The 19,398-nt window shown below is 41.9% G+C and overlaps 5 protein-coding genes across 5 annotated transcripts; 4 read left to right on the forward strand and 1 right to left on the reverse strand.

Annotated features, from left to right (window-relative positions):
* Positions 1-1,365: 1,365 nt before the first annotated feature.
* C922_02238 (hypothetical protein) lies at positions 1,366-5,184 on the forward strand (the record flags this gene model as incomplete). Its single annotated transcript, XM_008817837.1, has 1 exon — positions 1,366-5,184. The coding sequence occupies one exon, from the start codon at positions 1,366-1,368 to the stop codon at positions 5,182-5,184; it is 3,819 nt and encodes a 1,272-aa protein (XP_008816059.1).
* Positions 5,185-6,390: 1,206 nt separating this feature from the next.
* C922_02239 (hypothetical protein) lies at positions 6,391-7,230 on the reverse strand (the record flags this gene model as incomplete). Its single annotated transcript, XM_008817838.1, has 1 exon — positions 6,391-7,230. The coding sequence occupies one exon, from the start codon at positions 7,228-7,230 to the stop codon at positions 6,391-6,393; it is 840 nt and encodes a 279-aa protein (XP_008816060.1).
* A 3,449-nt stretch (positions 7,231-10,679) lies between these two features.
* On the forward strand, positions 10,680-11,720 carry C922_02240 (40S ribosomal protein S20; the record flags this gene model as incomplete). Its single annotated transcript, XM_008817839.1, has 2 exons — positions 10,680-10,779; positions 11,464-11,720. The coding sequence occupies 2 exons, from the start codon at positions 10,680-10,682 to the stop codon at positions 11,718-11,720; spliced, it is 357 nt and encodes a 118-aa protein (XP_008816061.1).
* A 2,479-nt stretch (positions 11,721-14,199) lies between these two features.
* Positions 14,200-14,751, forward strand: C922_02241 (hypothetical protein; the record flags this gene model as incomplete). Its single annotated transcript, XM_008817840.1, has 1 exon — positions 14,200-14,751. The coding sequence occupies one exon, from the start codon at positions 14,200-14,202 to the stop codon at positions 14,749-14,751; it is 552 nt and encodes a 183-aa protein (XP_008816062.1).
* Positions 14,752-14,755: 4 nt separating this feature from the next.
* C922_02242 (hypothetical protein) lies at positions 14,756-19,354 on the forward strand (the record flags this gene model as incomplete). Its single annotated transcript, XM_008817841.1, has 1 exon — positions 14,756-19,354. The coding sequence occupies one exon, from the start codon at positions 14,756-14,758 to the stop codon at positions 19,352-19,354; it is 4,599 nt and encodes a 1,532-aa protein (XP_008816063.1).
* Between the last annotated feature and the right edge of the window lie 44 nt (positions 19,355-19,398).

The following is a 19,398-nucleotide window of genomic DNA, read 5'->3' on the forward strand; positions in this document are numbered from 1 at the left end:
GGGGGAGACGTTTTATGGTACTTTTTTCGTGCGTTTTTCCTAAACTTTTTGCAATTTTTCTTTTTTCGCCCCGCCTCACCTTTGTGTTCATTTTTTCCGGTCCTTTGGGAGTTAGCATATAGAGGACTTTTTTTTTTTTTCTTCTTCTTTCCTTCCCACTTTTTTTTTTAATATGCCTTTTCGTTTACATTGTGGAGATGCACTGCTCATTGTTACAGTTAAGTTTTAGCCTCTACATTCGCGACTTTGCAATTTAAGGGGCCCCCTTTCTTGCGTGTATGTTTCCATGCAAGTGTGTTTTTATTGGTGCTGAGAAATTCGCGATTTTTTCGTCCACACGGCTGCTACGTTTTTCTTCTACACAACTACTACCTTTTCTTCTACACAGTTGCTACCCTTTTCCGTGCCCCCATTTTATGCCCCCCCTTTTTGCTGCGCATGGTTCCGCTGCACATGTGTAGGGCCAAATTAGCCCCATCGTAAAATGCACATAAGACGCAACGCATTTGTGCACACCTGCATGGCTATACATTTGGTTGAATTTGCGTCAATGACTCTACCCCGTTAGCTTGTGTGTGCGTCTAGTGAAGGGAGATGTCAGTGCACAACTCCACCAGTGCGTTTTACTTCGCAGCGCAGGAAGGGAAGAACCGCTTAAGGTTTTGGTCGAAAAGTACCCCTCATTGGAGTGTTCCCTTTCTCCGAAGTTACAAAAGGGATAGTGCTAGTAGGCCATTCCGCCTCACGCGCGTGTGTGACCATCCCAGTTGTACATATGAGTTGCTGCCAAAATAGATAATTTTTTTTTTCTTTCTTTTCCCATCATGTGCAAGTTACACGTGCATGCAAATTAAGATACACCTTTGAGTGGCACGCACAGGTGCATCTTTGAAGAATCCCCGGAGGAGGTGAAAAAGCCATGTGGGTCTGAAAATCCTGGTATACATGTTTGTAGCTAGCCAGGGCAGATAAGCTTTTTCTCCCCCCCCCACGAAGAAGACTCTCCCGTTTTTTTTTTTTTAACGTAACACGTCCCTTGGAGAGGCAGCCCTGTTAGGGAATCCTCATGTCCACATGGTAATAGTCTACCAGGAAGGGGAGAAGCTGTTCATTTTGACTCCCGAACGGTATTCTTGTCTGGAGGAGCAGCACGTTTGTGGAGGTCTCCAGGGGAAAGCACACGGTGGAAGAGGGCCTAGTTTTTTATCGAACTGCGTACATATGTAAATATACGTGCGTACATATAGATACGTACGTAGATATACTTTAGTGTGTACCGCAGCCCGCGACCCCTAGGCGCAGTAAGGAGCAAATATAGAAGCCGCCTATACCCTGACCTAGTAGCAACACGCGAGAGGGACCAAAATGAGGGTTAGACGGCTGCAGAGCTACCTAACAGAGCGGAATCTCCTGAAAAAGAGTGCACTGGATGACATAAAGAATTTAACGTTAGGGGTAGATGCGCTATACTTTCTACGAACGTGCAGTGAGTTGAAAGATGTTCTAAGTGACGTGTCGGGGTGTATTTCTCCATGTATATTTCACCTTATAGACAAGCAATGTGAGCATTTCAAGAGTCTAAACATAGAGGTGATCTTCGTGTTTGATGGGATTACGCCCAGGGCCCACAAACTTTTTTCAGCACCAGTGCACCAGAATATAGAAGAGGGATGGCTGTATTATGTAAACAGGGAGAAGAAGCTATCGAATTCAAATTTCGAAAAAGTATCCAACATATGTAATTCGGATGTTTCTTTTATATTGTTCCATTATTTAAAAAATAAAGGATTCAAATGTATGTATGCTCCTTATCTAGCCATTTCACAGCTGTCCTATTTTGTACATATCCATTTGATAGATTTAGTGTTTGGTCCTCCGACGATTATCCTGCAGAATGTGTCGAAAGTTATTCTAAATTTCGAATGGAAGGAGAATTATTTCGAATGGGTGGACTTATTATTTTTACTGAAGATTTGGAATGTAACGAATGAGCAGCTTCTTGATGCATGTTTATTAGCAGGTACAGAATATTGTTTAACTTTTCCTTACTTAAATTTGTCTCACTTTAACCATGGGAGGAATGAATTCAGCTTCGAGACAGCCATCGAATTTATCAAGCAGGCATCTCTCGTAAGATACTTAGAACACCTTCCAAATGATGAAGTAGGGGCAAATCATATCCAAGGGTATTGTGTTTGTAAAGCGCTTTTAAAATTCCCTATCGTTTTGCTTTGCAGTGGGGAGGTGGATTTTTTCTCCAACAGCGGTGAAGTGAAAGGGGATGACTTGGAGGCAAGTTGCCAGGGGGGGAAACAGATGGATGGCGAAAGGGAGGACCGCTCAAAGGGGGAAGCGGTGGAGAATTCGCGCAATGTAGATGTGCACGGTGTGAAAAATGGGGACAGTGTGCATAACTCGCTGCGTCATGGAGACGGTGCGGAGGGGAAGGATGATGCTCCCACGTTGGAAGAGACCCGCAAAGTGGGGAAGGATAGTCGAGGCGTGTCTCCAAGTTGCGGTGAAGCAGGAAGACCAGCTCCATCCGGCCAATTAGATCGACCGGGGGACGCCATTTCGCCCGGGAAAGGAGCGAACGAAGGGCATGCCGAGGCAAGCAAGAATGTAACCATCGCGTACAAAGAGGGAGGTACTGTGCGAAGTGGCGAAGAAAGCAATGCGCCACAGCGAAAATCGTATAACAATGGCGAAGCAGATAAGAACAACGTCGGATGTTTCGTCTCTAGTAGTGATCACATGCAGAAGAATGAACCGCTTATCCCCAGAAATGGAGCAAATTGCCTGAACAAGGAAGAGATGTCGGGGGAAGGCAACCTCAAGGGAAAAACAAAAACGAAGGAAGAAAAAGAAGAAGAAAAAAAAAGCTTCAATGTTGAGCAGGTCATACCGGAAAATTATTTAAAAGTGGTTGGAGCCAAGTTTCCCACGAGCGTTTATTATCTAATGTCCATTGGACTTCTCAGCAAAAAGATCTTATGTGTTCTAGCGTTAGGAGAGTGGATAGATTACACACACCCGATAATCGATTCGTTTGAGTATAGAGACTCGCTGATGGATTTACGAGAGTATCGCTGCCGGATGTTGGGACTCATTTCGGTGAAGTTGAATCCATTTTTTTACAAAAGGAAGATCAAATTTTTTGATTATGGATACTATGTGAATAATATTCTGGACGGAAAGGACAACTTCACGTACCTCGATGTACAACTGGTGGATGGTTTTCTGTGGGACATCAATAAGGCAAACGTGAGTGAAGAGATAAAGAGACAGAACATCAGCAAGGTTGACTTGCAGTTCATTTTGCGGTGGCATTTGTACTCGGAGAGCAGGAGCATATCGCTTGTCTGCGGCGTGCCCGAATCGGACGAGGGGAGCGCCTGCGGTAGGAGTGGGAACAGCACCAGAAGTGGAAGCAGCGGTAGAGGCAGTAGAAGTGGCGATAGTCGCAGGAGCGGAGGGAATGGCCGCGTCACGGGAGAAGCGGCACAGAGCTCAGGAGGGTACACAGGGGATGAGCAGGATGTGGAAGATGGATCCATCGTGGGGGGCTCCTCCGACGGGGAGGACATCTCCAACACGGGTGATGCATCCGACGTGGAAAGTGCAGCCAAGGGCGAGTCGCGCTCAGACCAACTGACGAAGCATTACAATGACTACTACAAAAAGCTGCTCAACGTGAGCAACCAGAATTTCGAAAGCATCCTCTCCCTGGTGTACTACATGTTTCTGGAAAATCTGGGAATCTTTACCAAAAATTGCGGAGTGACTGTTTTTGGTCTTCTCCTCTCAGAAGTGAGAAACAAAGATATCGACAGCAACATTCTGATCATATTTGAATTGTTGAAATTCGGCTTCTTAACCACCGAGCCATTGGTACCTCCAAATGGGAAGTCTTATCCAGAAAATGCATACGCGTCTGTCTTGAAGTGTAAAGATTTGACTGAACAGGATAAAAAAAGTGTTACCCTTTTGTCTCGCATATATTCACTATACAATGTAGACATAGACAAACGTACAACATATGATGGACTCATTGACTTTGATCTGTGTGCCTTTTTCGCTGTCGTGAAAATTATTAAAAAAACGTTGAGACAGTTGCTACAAGCATGTGTTGCCAATGTGCTTATAAGTAATATGGATTTAATTCACCTTTTTCCGGAAAATCTGTACAATCCTAATGATAGCAGCATTTCCGGTTTTTTCGTAACACACCATCTTATGGGTGTTTTAACGAAATATTTTTTGCTATTCAATTTTGACGATTTAGAAAAGGGAGAGAAGACGACCTTCCGTAACGGTTCAGGGGGCTCCACCAGTGAAAGCGAAACGACTACCTCTGAAAGGGCACATGGAGGGGGGGTAAAATCTGCAGCGGTAGTAGAGGGAAAGGTACAGAGTGAAATGATCATGGGAGATGCGGAAGAGAATAACTCCAAGATTAACCACATAAGTCGAGACGGAAGGGATGAAAAAGTCGCCCAAGGGGACTCACCCCTCCCACTTCAAAACGGAGAGGTTAGCAAAATGGAGCCTGTTGAACAGAGGGATTTTCAAGAGTTGAAAAAGAATTCTTCGAGGAGTGATTCAAATAAGCATAATGAAGAAGTAGAATCAAGTGATGCTAACAGTTGGAAGGGTTGCACCACACGTAATAACAAACCGAATGAGGACAATGCCTATGAGGGGGACAGCACTGTGGAGGAGGTGTGCATTGATCAGGGGAAGGGGTTCATCGGTGGAGAGATTCAAGGGGAGGGAAGTGGATCAAACAGTGACGATATCGTGGGTGGAAGCGGCGCACGAAGGAGGAGCAGCGAGGGAGCTGGTAGCGACAGCTACGAATGCGAAGAGGCGGAGAAGGGAGGAAGACGAGACGGCCATTACCCCAAGGGGGAAGATAATTCACAAAACAACTTTAACGAATTTGAAAAGGCGGTGAGGAAAAACTTCCCGAGCTTCCTAAACCCAATCATTGATTTATGTAATGCCATAAACACATGGAGGGACCACCTAAGTTTGATCACGCAGCTGGAGAAGCATACCAATGTGTACGACCTGGTCTCAGACCTCAAGGCGGCAGATCAATTTTTGCAGAAAAAAATTCACTACATAGGGTTGGACAAGACGACGGCGTACAGGAACATTTGCGCTTCGAACAATGCGTAAGGGGTGGTGGTGGTGTGTTCTTTTCTCATTCGCATGATTCGTCTCTGTTGCGGCATGCCAATTTTTTTTTTTTTTATGTTATCATCGGAGCGCCCAGTGTGTGATACCACATGTATGCACCTCATTAGGAGTGACCCCCCATACAGCAACACACACAAGGCACCCGTTGTAGTGTTGCAGCGTCGTAGCGTTGGAGGACCAATTTAAACGCAGTTTAAGGTGCATCCGTCAAGAGAAAGATGAGGTAATTGCGGGAGTGCGCGCCTGCCTGCATAAATTCGACTTGGTTAAATGGGGCAGACACTCAATGGGAAGGAGTAAGCGCGCATCCAACGACGCCCAACCATGCCCTACAGCGCTCAAAAGACATCAACCGCGCTAAGTTCTGCCCCTTCTGACCGCAATCACGTTAAACCTTCGTTTCGCGCCCCGAGGTCAGTCCCAAATTAACGCCCCAAGTAAACACAAATAAAACTGCTCCCAAATTGGACGAACACATTTAACAAGCCATTTGTTTAAATTTTTTTGTCTCAAGCCAAATGCATGGCAACGGGTAATGGCACTATTTAATTAAAATTTTTTTTTTTTTTTTTTTTTTAACATTAATTAGAACTATTTTGGAAAAAAAAAACACGAAAAAAAAAGAAAAAGACAGAAAAATTGTGACTTTTCACGGAATACGTAGCGAGATTTATTACGATCACCCGTCTGTGGGTAAATATACGTAGAGGTAGAATCATGCATGATCGTAATCCTGTATCAGTTCGCTTTTTTTTTTTTTTTTTTTCGTTGCTTTTTTTGTTTAAGGTAAAACATTCGTGAAAGGCGCATTCCCGGAGGGGAAAAAATATATTAAAATATTTGCTTATTCATTTTTTTTTTTTTTGTCTTGTTTTGTTTCACTTAACAGAGGGGAAAAAGGGAATGGCAGCGCGTCGTTATAGCACAGCGTTGAAGCAACGTCGAAGCAAGGTCTAAACGACGTCAAAAGAACGTCTAAACAACGCCACTGCGACGCGGTCGGCGGTGGGGCCATCACTTTCAAAATTGCACACACAAAAAAAGGGGGACGCGACGCGCACCAACTTCCCACTACGTGCTTCATCTTACAACGCGCGGATATCGAAATGTGGTTAAAAAAATGGGATATAGGGAGAGCTGACCGACCTGCCGCTTAGCCTGCTAACTGCTTACCCGCCAGCCCGCTCAGGTGCAGGGGGACGTGCAGCAGCCGACGGGCTTGGCCTCCTCAGAGGGCAGTCTCTTCAATTGCAAGCTTCCACGTGCGTCGAAGCTGGAGTTGGGTATGCTGTTTCTGTGTTTTTCGTAACTTACTCCGCCACTTCCGCTGTACTCATTGAAGAAATTAATTTGGGAAAAGTCTCCGCTTCTCATATTGCTCTGATTATTTAGGCTGGAAGATTGCTTGTTCAAAAAATCTAAACTTCTGCTGTAGGCGTTTTGTGAGTATGCCTTCTCGTTATACTCATTATAGGAGTTCATTTTCTGGTGACAGGGGTTGTTACCTAAGCTGTATCTCTCTTGTGTCTGTCTCTCCGTATACTTTTGGTACTCCTCTTCCCAGTTAATATTTTTTGAGTTTCTTGGAATGTATTTAATGACTTCCTCAGCATCCTCTATTTCTTTAAATCGGATTACTTCCTTAATTTGAGGCACTTCCACAATTTTGTCATGCCATTTTTCGATAATCTTCTGTCTCTCTACGACCTTCTCTACGACTTCAATTTTGGGCACGTACTTATTCTTGTAGTGAATGTGTGGCACTTCAACAATTTTTTCTATATACTTAACTTCTGGTACTTCTACGATTTTTTCTACAATGTGGGTGACATTTTTAGGGACGTGGATAATTTTCTCTTGAATGATTGTTTTTGGGACAAATTTTTCTACTGTCTTGATAATAGGGACTTCAACAGTTTTGGTGACGACATCGACGGGTTGGTACGCCGTTAGGGCAACCCACTTTCGGTCAACAGTGGAAGTTTCCTTGGCCTCCATGCAATCTCCTTTTTGAGAGCCTTCCATTTTGTTCGTCTGGCAAGAGTAGCACAACAAACGTGAAGCTTTTGAGAAGGAAAAAAAGAAAACAACTGGGAAAAAAAGTGTTAGCTAAAAATTAGCACTATGGGGAACGCAGGCTAATTTCACGAGTTGCTCATTTATGTGCAATTTGCCAAATTCTGTGATGAGCGTGTAAACTTTTGCGTTTAAATGAAGGGATGTCGCGGGGAAATTTAAGCAAAATGGAGAAGGCGATTGGAAATGACAAAGGGGAAAAAATAGCACAGAGTATATTTGCGACAGAACAGATTTGCGGCAAAACAAATTCGAGGAAGAACAAATTTGCGGAAAAACAGATTCGCAGCAGAACAAACAACACACAAACAAAATACACTACTAGCTCGGGGCAAAAAGAAAAAAAACAAGTGAAGAACTATTCTGTTAAGTTTTAAACGCTAATCAAAATGGTGAAAACAAAACAAAAAGAAGAAATGGAAGAAGAAAGGAAAAATTAAGAAAAACGTTTGCATTAACGTTCAATCGGTTATCCGCTAAACTTGTTACATTCAGATTTAATTTGTGTAACCTATTTAACTGGTTAACTGATTTTTCGTCGTTTGTTTCTGTTTCCTTTTTATTTATTCATTTGTTTTTTTAATTATTTATTTGTTCCTTTATTTATTTGTTTCTTTGTTTATTCGTTTATTTGTTTGTTTGTTTAGTTTTTTTTGTTTTTTTTTTTTCACAAATGGCATTATCACTAGTTATTACTCCTTTTAAAAAAAAAAAAAAATAGCTTTACGGCACAATACGCGGTAATCACATGAACAGGTCAGGTGAATTTACTCACCTAACTTCGCGAGTGCATATTACTCTTAGTATTTTAAAGGCGGTTGCTACGAACAAATTAGGGATAATTTCTAACGTCTGAATTAAAGAACATTACGTGCCCACTTTTTTTCACCTTTATGCTGTTCTGTTTTTCTCTTTTGTTTAAAATGTACACACAAAAACGACATTGTGTGGTACGCGCTTGTAGAGGTGTACCATACACATGTAAATAAACAGCTGTAAATTAAAAAAAAAAAAAAAAAGAAAAATGCACACAAAAAATGGCTGTTCATAAAAAAAATTCTCATATAACGGTTCACATCTCTCACAAAAAAAAAAAAAAAGAAAATTGCTACCTATTAGTTGTCGCATAGTTATATGTTACAAAAAAGGAATTTATGTGAAATGGCCACATGCTGGAAAATGGAATTTTTCCCATTCTACGGGAGATATTTCAATTATTAAAAACTTTCATTACGCTTTTCCAGTGTGTGGATTTTTGGTGTATAGATTATGGGCATGTTTATATATGTACACATGACTAACACATGTGTGCATATACAGATTCGCCATCCTTTAATATACTGCACAGGTTGAGGACGTGAGTGAATTGCTACTCCCTCCTCTATGTTCATGGGATAATGAAACGCCACCAGAATTCGCTCATTTGGTTAAGTAGATATATTTAATCAGCAGTTACATTTTTTTTTTCTTTCCCTTTCTCCCGTACGGTACACGCTCATAGTGGGTGACAAACCAAATGTTTCTATTTTTTCGAATTAGTGATTTTGGAAAAGGGCTGATCGAACTGCTGAATGAGGGGTACGAGGCCTTTTTCTCCTTTTCAACAGGTAAGATGAGGTAAAAAAAAAATGTACAAATGTTTTGCGGAAATTTTCCACTGGAGTGGGGAGAAACAGTTATGGGCGCGGCCAAGCACATGGCGCAGTTTAACCTGTACACCTTTAAATAATCGCTCACATGAATCTATATAGACGGAGGAAATGCCTTCACTTGCACATGCGCAATGATGTAAAAATAAAACGTTAACTACACTTTCCGCACTCCTCTATCCTTGACAAATTTGCACAACTTCTCACTTCTGTACTTTTCGAAAAATGTTTGCCGTTTAAAAGGGGAAAATAATTAAAAAAAAATGACGTCCGGTAAATGTGGGGATATAAAAATTTTTGTTTTATTTTAAAATGAACGGTGAAGGAGTAGCTAAATCGGTTACTCTCTATATGGTTCCTTTCCCCCATTTTGTTCTTTCTCTCGTGCTGATGAGGCAAAAAGGTACACATAAAAATGGCACTTTCACTCCCATGGGGTAAGCATGTTTTAAAACCGCAATTGAAGATATGTCCCTTGTGAGAACTCAGAGCCTAGGTCGCGATGTGCTTAATTTTAAGCGTGTGGAGGTCATACGCCCTCGCAGTAACAGATTCAAGAAGGGTATTAAACAAAAACATACGGAATTTATCCAACTTTGCGGTTTTATCGGAATGTTTAATATGCGATTAAAATGGGCCTTTCTTACAATTTAATTGACCTACAAAATGTTTTTACATTTCCGACTCCCTCCTTAATTTATCAGCATTAAATACGCAAATGTAGCACAAATGTAATAAAAATATATGTGCCTCTAATATTCATGCGAATAAATTTGATGATAACATGAAGGGCTATACAGAAATGCGTATGGTGATGTAGGTGCACCTTTCTAAGGCATACTGCTGTACCTCCCCTTCTTATTCCCGTAACATACCATACATTTTTTGCAAAAAAGGAAAAAAAAATAATAATAAAAGGACATACAAATGAATAAACTTTTGCGACATAATTTCATAATAAAAATGACGTAAATTTATTAAATGTGCCATTTATGGAGTTACCTGAATTGAGAATCCTGTGAACACGTTACTTCGTGCCTCGCGTGTACTCTCTGTGTTGCAGGCGTTGACTACAAGCGTACATATAAAATTAAACACATATCGCATCATTATGCACAGGGCCCTGCGATAAAACAAATGGTCATTCTCGGCAGGTTTATGTAGCTCGTTTTTATGGCAACTGCCAAAAAGCCTATTAGTAAAATTTGGGTGACAATATTTAAGCACCGTGAAAAGAAGTGAACACAGTTGGGTAGTGTTTGCTAGGTAAACTTATCCTCTCTTTTTTTTTTTTAAGCCGTTCCATAGGCCATTTTACTTACTCCTCATTGTAGGCACAAAATTGTATACGTAAATGTATGCACAAAAAATGCTAAATGACTCTGGAATACTTCTTTTTAAAACCTCATAGCGCCCATTCCACTGTACATTTAAAAGATAAAAAAAAAAAAAAAGTTCAATCAAATCATCTTTCACAATATCGTAACATTGCATGCCATTCGCATGAAAAACAAATAAACCACGTAGCGATCTTTAAAAACAATCCAAGCGCCTTTGTATTTTAGAAAAATGTTCCAAAAGAGTAGATAAGAAGTGACATACCCAACCATATCGTATTTACATACCTATAACGTATGTGACCCAGCAAATTGTAAAAATTTGAAAAAGGGGAAAATAAACTTTTTGGCAATTTTTTTTTTAACCTTTTCAACACGAAAATTCACCTTGACATATTTCGCCTTCTCCAAAATGAGTAAATTGATGAAAGGAGCCGTTGAGAGCGAGAAGTTTAGACTTCGTCGCATTCGTATTGCTTTAACCTCCAAAAGTTTGAGGGCCGTAGAGAAAGGTAAAATTTATCCCTCCCCCCCCTTCCAAATGGGCAACAAACATATCGCACGGCAGTGTATTATCAGGGCCTTGCCCAATGGGGAGAAAAAGAAGGGCGTTATTTCGTGCGAACTGTGTAAATATACTCATGTGAGAGTTTATGAAAAAAATTCCAAGCACGTCCTTACATACTACGTATGATAGTATGTTGGCGTGCGTGCCGGTATATGAAGAATGGGCATGCGCCAAACTCATCTTTCTGAAATGGCCTTGCGTCTACATAGACTTTTGCCATTCGTGCAAGTGAGGACTATACGAATATGATATGTGCTCCCCAAGTAAAAGCAGCCGCAAAGCCTGTGATGATAGCGACCACCATAGCATAGGGGATGTTTGTGCGAAAGATTAACAATCCGCTGTGCAGATATATATACGTATGCGAGGGCGTATGAAAGCATGAGCTGCGTAAAATCGTGCATGTGCTGGGGGATCAGCAATCATCCATTCGATCAGAAGAGAGCATCTTAACATGACGCGCACACAGAACATACATTCATTTTGAATGTCCCTGCCAAGCTAATTATTCGTGATGAGCTGAACAGTGTACACATGGTGGAGACCACGTGTATTCATGTTTTCTTGCGCTCGTGCATTTTCTCATGTGCACTTTTTTCTAATATGTGCCTCCCCCTTCACTCCTCAGTCTGCAGTGACATCATGAAAGGCGCGAAGGAGAAGAACCTAAACGTGTCCGGACCGGTGAGGCTACCAGTAAAAACGCTCAGAATAACGACGAGGAAATCCCCCTGCGGTGAAGGTACGAACACCTGGGATAGATTCGAACTCAGAATTTATAAAAGACTCATTGATTTATATTCCCAATGTGAGGTGGTTACTCAGATGACTTCCATCAACATTGACCCTGGGGTTGAGGTTGAGGTTATTATAACAGATTCGTAAATTAGGGGAAAAGGAAAGAAAAAAAAAAAAAACTTAATTTGATGAAGACCGGGGATGTACGTATACGAGTACAAGGAAGGGACCAACGGGGTAGAGGAACATTTCGTAGAAGAGTAGGAGAATTGTTACGCCCCAATTTTGTGCTTGTTCAAATTTCTGTTTGAACTCTTTCATTCCTCTATTTTTTTTTTTTTTTTTTTCTCTTTTTTTTATTACTTTTCCTGTTACGTTTTTTACTACGTCACTTGTGCGCCTCTTCTTTTGTTTTTTTAAGGATTTTAATTGAACCAAAAAGTGGATAACATTTAGGAATAAACGTAATTCAATTTACTTGTGAATAGTTTAATTTAAAAATTGGAAAAAAAACGAGAAAAAAATGAAAAAAAAAGGCCCTAGAGCACACTTTGGGAAAGAAGACGCACGACGCATGCTTTTCACATTGTAACCCCTATGTGTGGAAAAAAGTGGGTGGTACATCTCAACCGAGGGATGCGAAAGGGAAAAACATAGACTTAGCGCAAAAAAAAGGAAAAAAAAAAAGGCATTAATTTTGTTACCTTGTTGGCACACGAGATGGTGCTCATTTGGGAAGTTGCGCCATTCAAAACGCACCAAAACATTTCGATCTGTGGAAGGTTTGTTCTATATGGGCGAAAAAATTTCCAAGCACACTTTGAAACGCCTCTTCCCGCAGGAGGGGTGTGCATATGCTACAGGTGAAATGTGGAAACCCAGCTATGTATCCACTCCAGCGCAGTGACTAACATTGTGTTTTGCCTTACGAACATGCTCTTTTAAGAGAGTGGCGCTTGCGTTACAAACATTATGCGCATTAAATGGTGTTAATCAAGGAAGAAACCCCACATGAGGATAGCTTAATTTGGCACAAACGTACGTTATGTCATTCTCAATTGGGGAAGTACGCTGTGAGACAGCAATTCGTTGGAGTGAGTTGGGGTAATTAAAAGGTGAAATGCGTTTGTAAAGATTCGCTTTCTTTGTCTACTACCCATTTTGTCTCTCTTTTCTTTTGGAGTCCATTCTTAGGGAATTGATTATCTCCCGGGGTTTCCCAAAAATGTGCATTTAAAAAAAAAAGAAAAGAGTGGGAGGGGTAATAAAATTCGCCTCTTATTTAAGTTCCATTTTTTTTGCACATTTTTGAAGTGGCTCATGAATAGTTGTAAGAATACGTTGGAGCAACATAGACAATTTTTTTTGTTTTTCTTTTTGTTTGCTCCATTTTGAAGGAATGCAATTCAGTGCACATCACATTTACGCAGTTGTGTCACTTGGGCGGAAGGTTATAATTGGTCTATTCATGCAGCTGTGTATGTATAGCACATGTGTGTTTGGCCCATTTTGTTTTTGTTTCATTTTCCAGAACATGGCGTTGTTAGCAGGGGGTAACAAGCAGGAAAATTTTGTACGTAAGAGGGGAGCGTAAGGGAAAATTGTGAAGAAATTTTACCCTTTCCCGCCATAGGGCGATTACAGTTGGTTTCGTCCGCATCGCGTCGGTTTCGCGTCTGTGTTCCTGCCTGTTGGGGTACCACTTTGTATTGCATATATATGTGTATTTTTCATTATATTTATTTTTTTCCTATTTCAGTAGATTCATTGCGAGTGTTTTAGTGTTTCCCCCCAGGGTCCAACAAACGCATGCATGCGGTGGTACGAAGTCTTCCGAAATGTAAAAAAAGAAAAAAAAAATTCCCACTCAGAGTGATTAATTCTGAGGATATGTGAGAAGTCAATTTTGGGGGAATGGGGGTACACGCAGGATAACTGTGTGCACACCACAACCGCATACGGAGACGCGTCAAATTGTTTGATTAGTTAAAAAATGAAAGTTCCATGACCCATCTGTTTGTGTAAAAACTTCGAATTTTTTCCTTTTTTTTTTTTAACTACCAAGTTGAGTTTAATTTTGTTATTCCCCGAGTGTGTACTTAGCAGTTTGTGTGTGCTTGCCATGTACCACTGGATTTATTCTCACTGGATTGGCACATCACATACGTATACCTTTTTTTTGCGTGTGCGTTTATCCCGTTGCACTTGTGTCGAGGGGCATATTTACGCAAAACGATCAATCAGTTGGTTCGTTCGTCCGTTCGTTTGTCTACCTTCCTCGGTGCCTGTCTCTTTTGTATGTGTTCCACTTTGTACAAACAGGCATCACCGCTTGTAAGAGAATTAAGCAACATCGAACTGCCATTGATGCGGATGCCCTTGTTTACCGCGGACATCTCGCTGACTAAAGGGCGGTGTAAATGTAGAAGTACATGAGTAGCCCCCTCGAGTGTCCCCCCTTTGGAGCATTTTCCCGGCACAAACAAGTTGTAACATGTGTAGATCGGTAATCTCAGTTTCCTTAGGGTGAACAAATCAGACCGTGTTACAGTAATTATAGTGTCCCACTTTTGGATTGATCCTTCTCCTTTTCACCGTGCACAAAACCATCGTGAGAGAGACGAAAATGAATATATTTAACTTCACGAGGATGGAAAAGAAAAAAAACAGTGAAACTGAGCCGGTGTGTGCGAGAAAGGGAAGATCATATGACAGTTCAAATGACGAATGTAGTAAGTTAAAAATAAAAGGGGGGCAAATAACACCCAAACGGAGTGAAGCAACGTGTGGGGATACTCCAAATGCGGGGTGCACAAATGGACACTCATTAAATAACATGCTGATGAGAAAAAAAATCGAAAATGTGCATAATGATGAATGGAAAATAAAACAACCTGTCTTATTCTGTGACAAATCAGGAAATCATAAAAAAATGGATGTACTGATATACCCAGTTTGTGAGCATAATGAGTTTTATCATTTAAAGGAACAAAAGGAAGGTCACCCCCCAGGGGAAGGCAAACAAATATGCACACAAAATTTTGTTCAGAAGGGGCGTATAAATGAAGCTATTTTTACGTGTGGAAATAATCACAAGTTGGAAAAAGACTTCATCGAGAAAGAAGGCGAAAAAAAAAAAAAAAAAAAAAAATTCCTCCGCGACAGAAATGTTGTCTGAAAAAATGGGCACTCCACACAACGAGAAATCAGTTCATTCTAGTAACTTCGAATGTGTCAGTCAATTCACTCCTCAGTTAAAAAATAGAAATGGAATGGAGTGCCCAGTTGGTTACGGCGTAAGTGATGGTGTGTGTTTTTCCTGCAAGGGTAAAAAAGACGAGGGCAATTTTCCCAGTGTTTTTTGCGCCACTATGGAGGAGAAGGCTCTGCACTGCTGCGTAAACTCTGTGAAGTATGCCAAATGTGGGAAAATTGCCAATTGTATGAAGTGTGCCAATTGTGTGACGTGTACCAATTGTGTGAAGTCAAATGAGGAGAAGCAACATTTTGTGGGCATCCCCCATGGGGGGATCCGTACTCAGGGTGGATTCCATGGAAAGGGCGCAAAACTTCCCCCTAAGAACTGCACAGACATCCCGCCCAATAGGAGCAGCGAAATGAATTTTCCACATCCTCACGAATTGAACGACAATTCAGGCAGGGCGGAGCGCATGCTAGGTGTCTCCCTACACACATTCTCCGAGACAATCCGTGGGAGGAATGTTTCCAGGATAATTAGCAAGAGGGAAGAAGTGGAATGTTCCAGTGATGCGCCTCACCAATTTGATAGGCCTTTCTTCTGTGATTCCCTGCATCACTGTGGGGATGCTGACGGGGGAGGGGAGAATAATCCCCTCAAGTTGTGCAAGAGCAGGAGTAAGCATCACACGGACTGGTGCCCCCTGAACGGCGGTATGCATATGGGGGAGGTGGTAACACAGAGAAGTGCGTGTGGGGGGCTGGAAAATAAGTCCAGTTTAATAGGTGGAGGAAGATTACCTAGTAAGTGCAGCTTAACAGGTGCAGACGGGTTGGACCGTTTCGCGGGGAGGATCTGCCGGATCACCCCAGACGAAACGACACGAGGTGAAAGAAGTTTGAAGCACCAGTATGGGTGTCAGGGCAGAATTCATAACGTTGCCAGATCGCTGAGTGAGGTACTTATAGAAAATGCTGGCGAAGTGGAAAAGGGAGAGGTCCCTGGGGAGGGGAAACCCACGGAAGATTTATACTTCACCACAAGGGAGCAAATGGAGCAGAATAGACAAAACGGTGGAAAGAATCTGGTGGCATATAATTGCCCTGCCGAAGTGAATACATATAGGGAGGATGCCCCTGTGTTGGATAAGCACGAGGAAGACATGCATGAGATGAGTACTCGGGGGGAGGAGGACATCCGAGATGTGTACATAACGCACGATGCAGGGGGAGGTGAGGATGTTGTATGTTCCTTCCGCAGTGACGATGTGAAGAAGGGGAAGTCGTCAAGGCATGAGTCCTTCACTAGTGAAGTGAGTTTCGAAAAGGGAGGCGGAGGAAAGGGGGGAGATTCCGCCGACGAGATAGTCCAAGGGGCGTATAATATGTCATCTAATGTGGCGTATAACCTGGCCTATAATGAGAGGCGTAACCCCGAATTAACTGACGACAGAAGGAAGGTAAAGGATCCAGGAAAGAGTTGTGAGGAGGATCTAGGAATGAAGTGCATAATGCAGTTGCTAAGGGTGTTGGAGAGGGAACGGAGGAGGATCGCGAGAGGTGGAGAAAAAGAAGGGGAGGTGATAAAGAAGGGAAGAAGAGGCACGCATGAAAGGGCAAAAGATGACGCTCGGATGTATTTTGCAAAATATGTAGATCGAATATTTAGCCGTGAAGAGGAAGTGGAGAATGGACACATAAGAGGAGAACCAATTGAAGGGAGAAGTGAAAAAATAATCGATACGAATGAAGGACGAAGCGGAGGAGGGGCGGAGAAGTGGTGTGCCACCCTGCTAGACAGGATGGAAGACCATCTGGGAGCCCTGGACATTTCACTTAACGAAATTTTGCAGCTGAACAAAGTGAAAAAGATATTCTGGTACCTATATATGAAGTTTAAACTGGCGGATAGCATCACGATCGAGAAATTTTGCGAGCTGCTCAAGGAGAAAATAAACGAGGAAATGAGTAAAAATTATTTTAAAGAATACGTCATGTGGAGAAACTTCCACTCATTTTGCAGATACAATGTTGGGAACTTCGACTATAAAATGGTGATTTTGCAAAACTTATTTTGCCTGTTAAAATCATACCCTCTGGATTATGAGGAGAATAAAGGATGCTTCTACATGCTGAATCCGCAGAGGAATAAAATGAAGCAAAGTTCAAGTCTACATGGAGAGAAAAACGAAAACGTACATTTGGTGAAGAATAAAATGAATTATCTCAAATTGACCAGAGAAGTTAATATACATTTTAAAAATAATTTTTTTTTTCTGGACAAAATTTTCATTCCCAAGGATGCTTTTTTCTTCGTAAAAAATATTGAAGAAATCGGGTTGAAGGATGAGTCAAGTAAAACTCTGTATGTGCACCAGGCTTTGGTACAAGATTTAAAGGAAGACTCAGAGGAGAAAAATACATTCGATGGATTCTATGAGGGTAGGCCGCCGCACCAGTCAGATTATTATAGGTATGTACGGAAAAAAAAGGTACAGAGCAAAATGAGGAAGATGAAGGAGTTCATTTTGTACTATTATGACTTTCCCTCAGTGCAGCATTTTTTTGAGGCACTCCTCGAATTTGAGCGAGAGTATAAGAAGGCGCACAGGGGGTGCAGTTCACTGAACGAGAGAGTTGTCGAAAAGGAGGCCACTCACATGCTCGAAGTGACTGCCAAGTTGTACGCTAAGTATGGAAAGAGACCTTGTATGAACAGGTGGAGTGATGCACACGAAGGGGCAATTCCCCCCCGCTGCTGCAACTCCCCTTTGAAGTTCTCTCCCCTGGAAGGAGAAGAAGTGGATTGGGAGAAAAAGACAGGCCAGGTGAACAGCATGGTAAAGACGGGAAAATCGAATCGGCATCTCCGAGAGAACTTCCCAGACAAGGAGAGGAGGCAACACTCAGAGTGTATCTACGAAGAGGAAGTAAAGGGTGATATCGGCGCTACGTTTGCGAAGTGGAAGGAGGAGGATCATCAGGATGAGCTAAAAGCGGATTCGCTAAAAATGGACTCGCTAGAAACGGACTTCCTAGGAACGAACTCGCTAAAAATCACTGTGCCGAGGGAAGAAGCCGGAACTGACGTATTCCCATGTGAAGGTGCTCCTCACTGCAGTGGAGAAGCCGAACCATACTGGGTAAGCGAAACCATCGAGGAGGTATCCTCGACGTACGAAAATTTCTTCAACACAGTTGACGCGGCAAAGAAGGTGAAAGAAATAAATTTAAGGACGCTAAAATTATTTACAGAAAATATGAGCAAAGTGAAAGGGTACCCAAATTTCACCTCCGTTGATGAAGTGTTCTGGGGCATCTGCTTTTCTGACCCAGATTTGCCTAAACATATACTTTGTGAGAAGAAAATATTTCCCAAAAATGTGAGCTTTAATGGTTTCATGAGGAGCATGAGGTATGTCCCTTATGTCATTCCCGATTTCCCCGTGCCGAGTAGACATTTTATTTCATTGTATCAAAGTGAAAAAGCTAATGAGGTGTTCAATTCGAGAAATGCCTTCTTAAATTTGTTGAAGTATCAAGGGAAGAATGTTGAGATGGTTCTACTGAGAAATAAAATAATCTATGACATTATTAAATTGTTCGTTTTTCTGTCATCCAATTTGGGGGTTGAGACAGGAAAATATGGGAAAGCTGCGGGGGTGCCACATGGTGACACGACTCCCATGGTGGATTCCTCTTATTACATCAACTACAAGTGCTATTTGAGAAAGGGAAGGGAATGTGCTGCCAATCGCGGTGAATATGACGACACGTCCAGCAGCTCCTCCTTGGATTATATTCCCAGCAGCTTGGATGATGAGATGGGGGATGAAAACTGGGGAGCGTTCTCAAAAGGGAAGAAGAAAAGTGAAAGGGAAGGAAAAGTGCCCCGACAAGGTAACCATATAACCCATTCGTCGTCGGAATATGCGAGTCTTAAGAAGGACAAAAAGGAAGAACCATACAGTACGAGCAAACCGAGGAAACCGAGCAGACACACTGATGAGGGAAATCCAAATTCAGTGGAAGAACTACTAATGAGGAAAAATAAAAAAATGTCCTACAAATATGTACCCAAGTGGCACATGTCAAATGATATGTTTCTGTCTCGACTGGTATCGTTTGATGAAATTCAGATTTCTTTGGAGAAAATATATCCACTGTTCATGATTCAGACGGCGCTAATTTATATGATTCACATTTCGTGTTGTACGTTAGAGGAGCATGAGTGGAGGTACTTCTTCGAGGGTCCCTTTACTCTGTACAATAGCTTAACCCCCGAGGAGGTGGCCATGAGGTATATAAAATTAAAGGGGGGTCATTTTTTCCGACTGAGCAATATCAAGTGGAACAAAAATATAAACCTACATGAGGTTTTCATGACCATACCAGAGAATATGCAATGTGCCGAAATTTACAGACTAGCTATAAATGGGGAGAGCACGTCCACGGGCTACTCCGCTGAGCCCTTCGATATATATCATCTCATGTTTGTTTCGCGGGTGTTTTGGTACATTTTTTTGTACTCCGACAACTTCCTGCTTTTGCGATCATCCCTATTTTTGGACGCCCCTGGGTAGGCCACATACACTGGCAGCGTATTCGCACACGGGTTCGTTTGCGG

This window comes from Plasmodium inui (assembly GCF_000524495.1).
Source record: "Plasmodium inui San Antonio 1 unplaced genomic scaffold supercont1.7, whole genome shotgun sequence".
In the NCBI taxonomy this organism is placed as follows: Eukaryota; Apicomplexa; class Aconoidasida; order Haemosporida; family Plasmodiidae; genus Plasmodium; species Plasmodium inui.